The 13,134-nt window shown below is 46.1% G+C and overlaps 1 protein-coding gene across 2 annotated transcripts in view; it reads left to right on the forward strand.

Moving 5' to 3' along the window:
* The window catches only part of VANGL1 (VANGL planar cell polarity protein 1), a 54,614-nt gene that overhangs the window by 21,905 nt on the left and 19,575 nt on the right, over positions 1-13,134 (forward strand). For both annotated transcript variants that reach the window (XM_038129802.1, XM_038129810.1), the window contains exon 5: positions 11,935-12,068. In XM_038129802.1, coding sequence (XP_037985730.1) covers positions 11,935-12,068 — 134 coding nt within the window. The remainder of the gene's footprint in view (positions 1-11,934; positions 12,069-13,134) is intronic.

Here is a 13,134-nt window from a genome sequence, read left to right on the forward strand (position 1 = left end):
TGGAGCTTCAGGCTGCTGACTCTGGCTTGCATTCCTCTAGTCGTGGTAGAAGGTTATCTGCATCCTTGCTGGGGCTGGATTTTTTCTCTCAGCTTGGAATTGTCATGTCCCTGTGGCCCCAGTGTTGTTCGTAGGGTTGCTGAGTGCTGGTTATAAAATCAAGTGGCCCTTGCTTGTGCAAAGCTTGCTGGGGTGGAGCTTTTTGGGGGGTGGAGTGATGCTGTGCAGGAAGACTGGGCTGTGAGCTGATAACCTCTCTGTGTGCAAAGGTCTGCTAGTGGCTAACATGGATGCTGCCTCTTTAGGCCTGTCTATGCGGCTTGCAGGAGAACAACATTCCCAGGTGTTTTTAGAGGAGCCCTAGAACAAGTTAAAGCTGCTCTATTGACTCAAAAGACAACCTCATTCAGAGTCCTGCCACATTAATTCCATCCTCACCTGGGAATCAAAGAAGAGGTGATCCTCTTTCTTGAGAGAGCATCTGACCAGGCAGCTATAAGATCAAGAGCTGAATGCTGATGTTTCGTGGCTGCAGCATCTAAATGTAAAGTCCTATTACAGCACTGGAGTTTCACTGCCAGTAGAAGCTTTGAATACTTCGTTATTCCTTGGAATTAAAGCTGTACTTCTTAGCTTTGACTTAAAAGAAACACTCTAAATCAGTAACTAACCCCTTCTCCCACCCTCAAAAAAGCTACTAACAAAAAGCCCCACCCTTAGTTACTTCATCACTATTCATGTAGCTTGCAGAATTCCTTGGCTAAAGACTGGCTTTGTTTGAAGCATGAACAGGCTTTAAATTATCTTGTGTAAATGCAGACTCTTACAAACCTCTTGCCATACCTGCCAGTTCCTGCATATACATTTTTTTCATTTGAGGTTCAGACTAATCAGAGGCATAGCATGTGTGTATGCTGGGAAGAGGAAATGCATCACTGTCATGGATTATGCTGCTGGAAATGATAATCCAGGTCCCATATGTTCCTGACTTCTGCAGGGTTCCTGGGTACTTGAGCAGGATGCAGGCTTGAGCTGGAAGCTGACGGGTTTCCTGTAGCTCAGGGCTTGGGGGTGTCTGGTATTTCATCCCTTGTGTCTGCACTGAGTGCCTGTCTTAACCGACCCTTGCATGCAGGGTAATCTCGAGATTTTGCTCCTAACTCCTGTGTTCAGAAGGTAAAGCACACCTTGGGATTGTTCTGTCCCTCTGACTTGTTTGAAGCTCCCTAAATCCTAAATACAACCTCAAGTGTGTAGAAACTTTTGAAAGAGGTTACACCTCCCTCAGAAATACTCAGTACACCCCTCAATTACATAAATGTTTGATCATAGTTCTGCATCACTTCTTAAGCTAATGCTGCTGCACAAAAAAATTCTGTCAGCAGCCTGATCCTTCCTCACCCCTCCCAAAGAAATATTGTCTGGTTGCACAGCAATGCAGTGGTGGAATTGGGGAACAGGTAATTTATATCTCTATTATCCATGGAGCTTTGCAGTTTGTGTGCGTATTTTTCTACTTGGACTATTTTGCTTAGCTTAATTTCTGCAGTCTTCTTAACTACCCTTGTGGTGTCTAATGGTTGCAAAGGCTTGTGGTGGCAGAGGAAAGGTTTACTGGAGCTAAGGGAAAGATGCAGGATACAATTCTCTCATGGCTGCAGACTGACATTCAACTTGTCATCGACCAAGACCTCCAGGTCCCTTTCTGTGGCACTGCTCTCCAGCATCTCATTCCCCAGTCTGTCTGTACATCCAGAATTGCCCCATCCCACGAGCAGAATCTGTCACTCTCCTTTGTTGAGCTTCACATGATTGGTAATTCTCCAGCCCTGTAATCTGCCCAGGACTCTCTGCAGGGCCTGCCTGCCTTCAAGGGCATCAGCTGTTTCTCCCAGTTTTATATCATCTGCAGAATTGCTTAGTATCCCTTCCATAAATGTCCAGGGCATTTGTGAAGATGTTGAAGAGCTTGGGGCTGAGCATGGAGCCCTGTGGAACCCCATTAGTGACAGGTCTCCAGTCTGATGTTGCACCATTGACTGTAACCCTTTGTGCCTGATCCAGTTGCTCACCCATCATGTGATGTGTTTGTCCAGCTGAGTGCTGGACATCCTGTCCAGTAGGATCCTGTGAGAGACAATATCAAAAGCTTTACTGAAATCCAAAAAGATGACACCAAATGGCTTCCCTTGATCAACTAGCTGGGCTACCTTGTCATGAAAGGAAATGATGTGTGATAAGCAGGACTTTACTCTCATGAAGCTGTGCTGGCTGTGAGTGATGACTGTGTTCTCATCACACTTTCAGGTGTTTTTCAATATCTCCTGGAATAATCTTTTCCATCACTTCACTGGGCACTGAAGTGACACTGACAGGCCTCTAGTATCTGGTGTCCTCCTTCTTGCCTTTCTTGAAAATCAGGACAGTGGCTGCTCAAAAATCCTTAAGAGAGGCTTTGCAATGACATCAGCCAGCTCTTTGAGGAGTACTGCATGAATCCCATCAGGCTCCATAGATTCCTGCAGTCCGTGGGAGCCCTCCTTGGTGGGGCATGGCTCCGTCTGCAAAAGTTTGCTCCTCTGCTGAGCCTTGGGGAAATAAGAGCCTCCAAGTCCTTGCTTCTTCTCCCCAATCCATCTGACCTACAGGAGACAAGCCTGGGCCAAGCATGATGCATTGATCTGGAGCACCTCAGGTCATGTCCTTGAAGATTCAGAGCTGGACCTGAGGTGCCCAAATGGATAGCAGCTTACTTCTGTGGATTTGGTTTATAGTCGTATCTCCAGCTGTGAGACTGGACTTTGTAAATTATTACCTTGGGTCATGCAGGTCTCCTTCCACAGGGCTCATTGGCCTCAATAATCTCAGCTCTTTGCTCAGCTGGGCAAATGTTAACTGTAAGATCGGCTTCAGCAGTATCCCTGACTCTCTCAAATTGGTCATGGGTCTGTGTCAAATTAGGTGTGGACAAGTGGATCCCTCTGGACTCCTGGCAGCTGGATGCAACACCCACAGTGCCTGGGCAAGCCAACTTGTCCCTTCTTTGTCAACACCTGTGCTTTTCTAGGTGCCTGTGTCTACCGTGCTGTGCAGGTTTGTGGGGAAAAATCAGCAGCAGTTTCTTCCCATCACCTTTTCACTTAAGTTGTCCCTTTTGTGTTCTTCTCTCACTTATTTCCTTCCCAAACTGCCAATTTGCTCAATAGATGAAGAAAGTCTTTCACAGTTTTGGTTTTACTTCAGTGTGAGCAGACAATAGCTGGTGGTTTGCTTGTGGTTTTTTTTTTTTTTCTCATGAATAAGCAAGATCATATTCTCATTAGCTCCCTGGAGGATACACCCACCAGCTGGCAAAACCATGTCATGGAGACAAGTGTTTGGTGTGCCAGCAGTGCCCTTGGAAAACCCCTTTCTGAGCTCTAGCTCCTGGATCCTGCTGCTCTCCAGGTCCAGTTAAACTACTAGTGGCTCATGAGGGTGCTGGGTGGGGCTTGAGGTGTGGATGTCTGGCCAGGTGTTGTTTTGGTTCACTGCAGGTGTCTGGGACATAGCAGATACATGGTAGAGCACAGGCAGCTCCTTTGCCTCTCATGTTTCTTGTCTGTGTTGCAGCAGACCCTGGAGCAATGAGATGCTGGTGGCAAGTGTTCTCTTTCTGTTTGATGAGAAGGTAGTGCCTTCGCCTGTTTGAAGGTGTTGTATGGCATCAAAGGGAAGTGGGTGTCTAGTTTGAGAGCTGTTGGGGCATCTGCATGTGATTATTGGTGTCTGAGGAAGTGGCTGAAATGCAGCCCAAGCTGAGTGAGTGCCTGAAAGCTGCTGTTGTGCCCTGGCTAATCCATGAGCTATACCATTTGGGTTTAGTGGTTCTGCTAGGTATCTGCATGGTGAGTAAGTGCTTGACAACACCTCCCCACACACGCTGCTCCCCTTGGAGAGGTGGTCTTGATGTAAGAGGATGTGGGCAGTTTGCTGTGGAGCCTGCTCTCCTGGCATCTGGGTTCCTTAGCTTTCTGAGGGAGAAGTTTGTTGCACCACATGTTCAGGCTTTCATAAGCTGCTCTTTCAGATGCAGCTCCTGAAGCTGCTCTTGTACACTCACCCATCCCCATGGATGGGCTGAGGCAACTGGGGCCATGTGAATTTGCCACATGTTCAACTCCCTTTGCTATTCTGTGAGGGACTGGAAGGCAACCTTTCCAGTTACCTAGGCTGACATGCTGCAATAAAGCATCCTATTATTGTGTGCAGGGAACCTGGCAAGAAGCTTCTCAGCAAGGAATTAAATATTGTTTTTTTCCAAAGAGAGTCCTCTGCCTTGAATAGGAAGCTCTTCTGGTGCTCCAGAACCTCCATGGTTTCTAAAACTCAGGTTAGACTTTTACAGCTTATTTAATTTTCTGTCTGTTGAATATGATGTTGGAGGTAACAAGCATCCTTATGATCTTTGTGTCCCTTGGCATCACTGCATACTATGAAACTAGGTATTACTGAGGAAGAGAAGTGTGGTGCTGTCACAGCATCTGACCTCAACACAGGGATTGTTCTTTCCTTGCAAATCATATTATTTGGCCTTTTGGACCACTCCTTGAATGAGAGGACTGTGCTCTCCTTCTCTTCCTCCTCCTCACTACATATTACCAATAGTTGTCTGGAGTTTTTCCTAGGCTATTATACTAGCTTCCACCTTCAGCTGTTGGAAGTGGAAGGAAGGGCAGTGCAGCTGTTGGGAAAGCATTCATTAAGTCTTGAGGTTCCACCGATAAAGGTGACTGGGGAAAACATTCAGGCTGTGTGCTGGTACCCTGAAGACCAGTTAACTTCCTGCGGTAAAAGGCTTGGAAGTTTCTCAGAAGGAGAACTACAGTGGGAGCATGCCATTGGGTTTATTTGGGGTTTATAGCTGCTGGCTAAAACTTTGTGCTCTGTACTTCTGTAGCAGCATCTTTTTAGCGCTGGCCTGGGAGTACCTTTATAGGATTCCTTAGGAAGGCTTAAGGAAGTAGCTTGTTTGGTTTGTATGAGGTAAAGGAGTTGATTTCCCCTCAGCCCCCAAGTTTGGTCATTCCCTCCTGTAAAATCCTGGTTTTTAAAAATGCTCACAGCTTCCCTTCAAAACAAAAACATTCAAATGTAACAGCAAAGTTAGTAGTAGACTTGCAGAGATCCTTTTTTTTTTCACCTGTACTGGAGGGTTTTGACTAGGCTACTTTTGAGGTTTGAGGAAAACAAACTGAAAACCCAACCTGAAAATCAATTCTACTCCTCTCTCTCTCTCTCATTCAGAAAATTTCTGTGTTGAAATCCCTTCTACATCAGCAGTGAACTATTGTATTGCTCATTTGGTGTGTTGATTCTGATTTTTGTCTTGCAAAAGATGAGACTTATAATGTCTGTTATAGAGCAAAGTGTCTTGGACTGCACAGGGCAGAAAAGGGGAGATCTGTGGTTAGAAACTTGGCTGGTGCTTTCCTGAAATTTATGGCAGTCGTGTGTTGTTCAGATGTCCAATGTTGGATATAGATGGGGACACCCTTTAAATTCCTATCCTTTTCCTTCCATGTAGTTAAAAAAGGCCGTGAGGGGAGGTAAAAGATGGAGATGGGTCACTGCAAAACTGGGGCAAACCTTGTGTGTGTTTGGGTTCCATATAAATTACACCATTAATGGATGGATGTTCACTTCCTTAGGGGCAGCAGCTGTGCTCCTGTCAGGCTGACAGCCTGCTACTATGATGAGGTATTCTTCTCTTCCCTGATAAAGGTTTGACCTTGCAAATTCTTTTCCCTGCCTCACCAAATGCCAGAAGTTGGGTATCTAAAACAAACCTGCTGTGTCCTGGTTGCCCGGTGCCTGTTCCAGGGAGGGCGAGGGTTGCGTTTGCCTGCCTTAGCCAAGTGGAGATCTCAGTTGTGGTTGTCTGACAAGAAAATGTGGTTTTCCTTTTCCTAGGAGCTGCAGTCCTGTTCTCTTGACTGTACCAAACTGAAATGCTCTTGTAGTTATGACGATCAAAAGGCATTTTTCTGCTCTGCTTGTTTGGCCACAGCTGCTGGAGAAGTTCCTTGTCTTGGCATCTCTGCTGAGATCTGACTCGGGCTCTGTTTACTGGAGAGGACAAAACCGTAGTCAAGGCATTTGTGCTTCTGCCAGCACTGCAAAGTGCTTCTGTATGACCTTGGTCTTCTTGGGAGCCTTGCTCCGAGGTGTTGCTTTGGAAGGACAGAGAGTACCAAATTCCCTGCATCTTGCCAGTTCATGGCCCCTGGTGTGGCAGTGCTGCCCAGGGTCATCTCTCTGGGCAGACTGTGCTGGCCTCACCTGTAGCTATGACAGGCAGAGCAGGGAGGCAAGTCTGCATTGAGGATGGTGGCAATCCCTGCTGTAATCATCTTCTGCAGGGATGTTGGTGTGGGAAGCATTTTGACTTCAGTTGTCTAGTTCCAGTTTTATTTCTCATTCTGTTGACTTTACTCTGGGAAAGCAGTCCAACAGGGTGAAGGATCAGGAACTTGAGCCCTAGCTCTGTGCTCTGGCAAATGTATGAGAAAGGAAAAAAGGGAGTTTTCTGGGAGGGAGATGTGGTTGTACTGCAAGGGAAGGCGGAGCAGTCCTCTGAGCCTGTTGGGTGTGAGCTGACCGTCCTGCTAGAGAGTACAAAGTGCTTTGCATGGGCAGCTCAGTGCCCCAGGAGGCCTCAGTATCTCTTGCAATAGGCAAGCTCCATGCAGTTGTAGGCTGGAGACATCTGGTAAGGCAAAGCTGGCTCTCCTTGGAAAGTTGTGTTGTGGAATCTTTTTTGTAGCTTTTTTTTTGAGGTGCCAGACTTCCCAGTTGGCTGTGGCAAGTGTTTAATGTGCCCAGAGACCTTGGCTTGTTTTGATACTGTGACTGTTTTGAGGAATGTTTAAAAAATGTTTGGAGGAGAGGAGTCTGTGCTGGGAACCATTTGATTAAATAACCCCAGGCTTCCTCAGCCCTCAGTTTGCACAGCAGTCATCAAACCTCTGACTATCCCTGTGTATTTTAGGTTTGTGTGGCTCACTATAAACCCTGATGCTGCAAGATCTGCATCCATAGCAAGAATGCTCTGGTAGAACAGCTCAGCTCTTTCTGGATGTGTACATAGATCTGTTGCAAAAGTGAGGCACTCCTCTGCCCACAGTGATTCTCAGTGTCTCCTGATGTTTGGTATAGTACCAAGGGCTACATTTCTAGCTTAGCAGGAAAGCACAAAACTGCTAAAACCATGTGAGTGACAGGTGCATAGAGGTGTGGCTTCAGTTTTTAGTCTTTTTTCCTCTCTTTCTTTTTTATTTTCACTAAGTCTTTCCCACCACTTCATAAAACTCAACCCCCTTTTCCTAGAAACCACCAGTGTCCAAAGCCAGTATACTGATGATATAAACAGGCTTCTTTCCTTGTGCTTTGCTTCAGTGTAGTACTGGACTGTTTTCCTAGAAATACACTAAGAAAAGCCAATTTCATGTTGATGTAGTCGTGTCACAGAAAGCAAACACTAAGTGGCTTCTGAGGTGCAGTGTATGGCAAAACTGCAAATATTCAAATCTTTTGTAGCAACAAGTACTCAGGCAAAACTGCTCCTGACTTACGAGAGAAAAAAATAGTTGCTACTTTTGTGTCACATAGTCCCCTCCTCCACTTCCTTGGATGCTCTGTAAAAGTTAATTCATTACTCTTACTAAAGCGCTCTGCATTTCTCTTCTGCCAAATGCCACTGGGGTACCGTGTGCTTCTGCTGGGTCTGCTTGTTTGCTTTCCCTCTTGGCAGCATGCTGTGACACGGCCTTCTCCAGGGGAGTGAAACTAATCATGAGGAACAAGCAGCCCTCCAACTGCACAAAATGCAGAGAGCACCGAAGCCTAGAGCCTCGCTGACACTGTCTGCGAGCAAAACTGTTTCCAGTCGGCTGCTGGGTTGTGCAAGACGTTTTCCTCTTGTGCCATAAGTTTTGAATCTCAGCTGTTCCATGGAAATGCTTTTTGTGTCCTGATTTTTGTACTCTGCCCATTGCGGGGGTGGAGGGAGGTGGAGATAGAACTAGATGATCTTGAAGGTCCCTTCCTGTGATGATTTTTATGTTTCTGTGATATGCTTTCTGTGATGATTCCTGTGTTTCTGTGAAATGCTTTTTCTGCATTCTGGTAGTTTGCTACAATGCCTGAAATATGCTGGGCTGCCAGACCCTCCCGATGGGACGTGAGAACAATCCTCACTCTGACCTCTTTCATACGGCCGATTAAATATTGAAACTTTCTGTTCGTTCTCTTCCTGCCCCTCCCCATTCTTTCCAAGCGCTGAACAAAAGGAAAGCCTCGGCGCAGCTCGCTGAAACAAGGGGCGAATGAATGCAGTGACCGACGTGGTGCTGAACTCTTCCCGAGACGGCGCTGCAAGGAAGCCGCCGCTCCAGGCGTGGCCTCCAGCACGGCTGCCAGTTCCCATTCCCCATGGAGCTGCCGTGTGGGTGGCGAGGCGGCTTCCTGCAGCCGCTTCACCTTGCTCGCAGGGCAGCGGAGGGTCTGCCCTGCATGGGGAGCCCAAAGATTGCTGTCGGGAGACTGCAGACTTCCTTGGCAGCTTCTGGCTGCTCTGGGTGCTGCCGTGCCTGCGGTTGCGCTCCTGCTGGCGTGGTGCTCCCCGGAGCCTCGGGTGCCCTCCTGCCCTGCTCGGGTGCCCTCCTGCCCTGCTCGGGTGCCCTCCTGCCCTGCTCGGGTGCCCTCCTGCCCTGCTCGGGTGCCCTCCTGCCCTGCTCGGGTGCTGTGCCGGGTCGGGCACAGGTTCTTGCTCTCTGCAGCTCCCGCGGGACCAGGGCTGGCTGTCCTGCGCCCTCCAGGGCGAGGCTTCCCCTTGATGTGGGTGAAGAGGTTGAGCAACACAGCCCAGGAGCCTCTGATTCAGCCTTTTCCTTGCTTTTGCAAATCATTGTGGCCCTTTTAATTTACTTGTCTGCAGCTTCCAATTTTTTTTTTTTCCCTGTAACAGAGAATTTGAGGAGTTGAGTTGTAGCTCTCTTCCTAACCTGCCATGCTTAGGATGGACTACATGGGAGACAGAAATGGACTGGCAGAAATTCAGGAAACTGATGTTATTACATTTCTCTTCCAGAAAACAGACTGGGGTCTGTTTCTGGGTGTGACTGGGGTATCTCATGTGTGGGATTGAACCCGTACTGGATTTGCATCAGCAACAAATACCTGGGCTTTAACTTTCAGGACAATAATCGTTGCTTGCTGCAATGTAAAAGCTTTGTTATGTTTGGATTTTATGTTTGGATTTTGAGTGCACAGAATTGGTGGGGAAGGTTATTTGATGAGGGAATGGAAGGGATGTTAGGTGAGGAAAGTTGGCATCCTGATGATAAATGCTGTCGGTGGGGTCCAGGGAAAAATGTGTATATATAAAAATAAATTATTCTCTGCTGCGATGCATTGTGTTTTGTCCTAATGGAGCTAGTTGGTCAGTGGAGCTCCCAAACATTTCCCACTGCTGGGATGGAAGTTCCAGTGCCGTTTGAAATGAGTACAGTGTATTAACACAGAATAACTGTTCATTTTTATCTTCCTGTTTTGAGTTGGTCCTAGTTTTCCAAACATTGTGTTTTGTGATGAAACTCTATGGAGTTTTATCTTCCTGGGAAGCAGAGATGGAAAAACTTGATCATGTTTGAATGCAGTCAGAAGGGGGATTATGTGGTTTTTAGGGTAGTTAGGACAAGAGTGAGAGATGGAGAAATTTTGATTCTATGTTTTAGAAGGTAGGTTTATTATATATATTAAAAATGTCACACTAAAACTATAGTAAAAGAATAGAGAGAAAGATGTATTAGAAGGCGAGATAGGAATAGAAAGGAATGAATAACAAAGGTTTGTGTCTCCTAGAGAGTCTGACTCAGCTGCCTCATTGATTGGTTATTAAGTAGAAACATCTAACATCGATTAATTAAGGATGTATTTGTTGCATTCCACACTAGCAGATAATAATTGTTTACATCTTGAAGCTGAGGCCCTCAGCTTCTCAGGAGAAGAAAATCCTGACAAAAGGATTTTCATTAAAATGTCATAGTGACAGGATTATGTGCCTCTGCCACATTATTACTTTTATGAAATTTTGTATATAGGCTGCAACAAATTCACAGTAGAATTCAGAAACATTACAGGGAGAAATAAAATGGCTTTCACCTGTTCTGCGTCAGCATCTACGTGTTTCTGGCAGTGGGTCAGTCTGTACTTCTTTATCAAAGGAAAATTGTTTCCTTAGTTAACTACTGGCTCTTTATCACAAATCTGTAGCTGAGTGTATTAGTGGAGTTGCTTTTACCAAATGTAAGGTGAGGAAATATGAAGGAGTGGCACCTGAAAGGTAAAGCTTCTTTAAGACGCTCTAGCTGGATCCCTCCAAACAATCCTAAGGATGGAATTTGCTTCAAAAGCTAAATTCATCATCTCAAAGGTACACAGCAAATGAATGGTGATGTGCCACGATACAGACTGATGAAGCTACTCAGTGAACAAGTCTGGGTTTGTTCTTCTTTCTCAGAATCTCTTGAATGGGCTGGCATCTGTGCTTAATTCACTGATCAGTGGGAGTGTGGCAGCTGTAGAGTGAGGATGATGGGGAGTGTTTGTGTTTAAATTACTTGGGTGTGATGCAGAAGTTTAATATTAGCACAAAGCACAGGAAAATTTAAATTGCTCCTCCGGGAACACACACGGAATCTGTGGCAGCACCGAGCACTGAATTTAGGGCTTAATTTGTTAATGTCTTATTTTCCCATGTTACCGTCCTTGTTATGTTTTCTTCCTGTGTTGTAACATGTGTGAGAATACCTTTTTGTTTTCCTTCGGAGAGGATTACCTTGTTGGTAAGTGTGACCTTTCCAATTAACTGGCAACAAATGTGTTGCCAGTTTCACTTCAGTTTTGAACGCACAGAAATTATTTTTAGTGTGGCTCCTTGGCAAACTCCCTTTGGCCGAATGGGTGATCTTGGTGATTTGCTGAGGGTGCCGGTGCCACTCTGAGGCACAAAGCCAGAGCAGCATGGCGAGAGCTGTGTCCTATTCCTGCATCTTTAAACACCGGAGCTCGTGCTTGTTTTGAAGTGCTGCCCTGTTTGTTGGTAACAGTGCCTACAGACATCTCTCTCTCTGTCTCCGTTGTCAGAATGATCGCAAAGGAAGATAGCTCTGGGTTGAGCCTTTCCTGCTGCTGGCGCGTGTGTTTGTTTTGCTCCCATGTGTCGTCATTTTATGTAGATGCATCCCATCAAAGGGATGGAGGGAGTGTCACTGCTCCTCATGCTGTCCCTAGCCAGGGATTTAACGAGCAATACTGAGGTAATCCCGTCTCTGGCAGCCGTACTCCTCAGTCAGCGATCTTATCTTGCTGTGAGAGCTCAAGAGATCACACTCTTGTCAGTGCTGGGATGGAGGAGGTCCGGGAAGCTGCGAGGTGCGGCTGGAAGTGACTCAGAGGGAAGAGCATCCATGCGGAGCTGGTGCCTCCATCCAGGCTGGCCAGCTACAGCAAAACCCGTGTGGAGCTGTGGTCTTCAGCCTGGGCAAGGTCTCTGCAGCACAGGGATTGTACTGCCGAGGTTCTGTCATTTCCCGTGCTGCAGGCAGCCTAGTGCTTCACTTCATGTGCTGCTCCCCTTGTTTAGGGATTTCCTGACATCCTCCCATTGAGCTGAGGGCAGAGATACTTATCTTGCACCTCGAATGAAATTTCAGGTCCTAGAGAGAGTAATTAATATTCTGTGTATTGCACGGCCCTGTAGGTGTGACAGCTCTGTTCCACGTAATGCAACTATTCTTCCTTCCTTTTTTTTTTTAATATTTTATGGAAACAAGAGCGTTTATTTCAATCTGAGGGGATTTATATTATTTTGTTTTTTTCTTCTTTACCCAGCATCCAACGAGCTGCACTGGTGGTTCTGGAAAATTACTACCGAGATTTCACAGTCTACAACCCAGCCTTGTTAACAGCCTCCAAATCCCGAGCAGCCAAGCACATGGCTGGCCTGAAAGTCTACAATGTTGATGGTAGGTGAGGTAAAATGTAATTTCTGAGACTGAGTGGGATGGTGAAGGGCTGGATTTGCTTTGTGCTTTGTTATGCACGCATTCTCACCTTTTTGCTTTGCCAAATCCTTGTCTCTTGCTGGAAATCTTCTTAGTAGTGCTGAGTTTGCCAGTTCCAGATGACTTTACAGATGTGTTTAGCCCACAATAAGGCTTTTGTCTTTCCCAGGTGAAATGGCCAGGTTTTGGGTCGGGTTTAATTGTCATGTGGCTCGACACTTTTCAGCACCGCTGCTTGTTTCAAGTAGCCTTTGCTTTTTGTCACCCTTGGGTCATCTTCTTAGTTGTGATAGTGTAATAAACACAACTTTTAACTTAAATGAGTTCCCCAGTCGTTTATTGTGCTGCTTTCATATACAGCCTTTAGGAAGGTGGAGGAGCCACGATAAAAGCAGCAGTTGCTGATGAAAGTGATGCTCATCAGCCCGCAGCCTCAGCACTAAATGAGCCTGGCTCACCCGTGGCCATGGAAATTCAAACACAGATAACGATCCCCATTGAGCTTTGCCTGTTCTACAAACCGTTTTCAAGCTTTGGGGCTTTAGAAAAGCGGATGGATGGGTGGATATGTGGATGCTCAAAGCAGTGAAAACTGGACTTAATCATTTGACACTCTTAAACCCTATCGGTGAAGGCCATGCTTGCTAAACAGGGTGTGCCCAGCAGCCTTCATAAAGGTGCACATTCCTTTGAAGGAGTCCAAGTTGAGTAGCAAAGCTTTTATGGTGAAGGATGGCTGAAGTTGCGTGGCAAAATGTGGTAAAGGCACGTCCTGCCCTTGAATTTGTTAGCGTTGAAAGGCTTTGAGAGCTGGGAAGAGGAGACTGAAGGGACTTAGCTGGGTAAGGTGGCTCAGTATGCATGGAGTGGAGACTGAAATACGAAAAATATCTGTCATATTGAAAAACATGAGACATGTTTATTTTGCTGTCAGCAAAGTTTCAGTGCCTTATGGGTGTGTAATTTGTTTTCATTTTCCTTTTTGGTTTGTTTGGATTTGTTTTTTTCATTTTTGGTGAGTTTTAAA

The sequence above is a fragment of the Motacilla alba genome, chromosome 1, assembly GCF_015832195.1.
Source record: "Motacilla alba alba isolate MOTALB_02 chromosome 1, Motacilla_alba_V1.0_pri, whole genome shotgun sequence".
Classification (NCBI taxonomy): domain Eukaryota; kingdom Metazoa; phylum Chordata; class Aves; order Passeriformes; family Motacillidae; genus Motacilla; species Motacilla alba.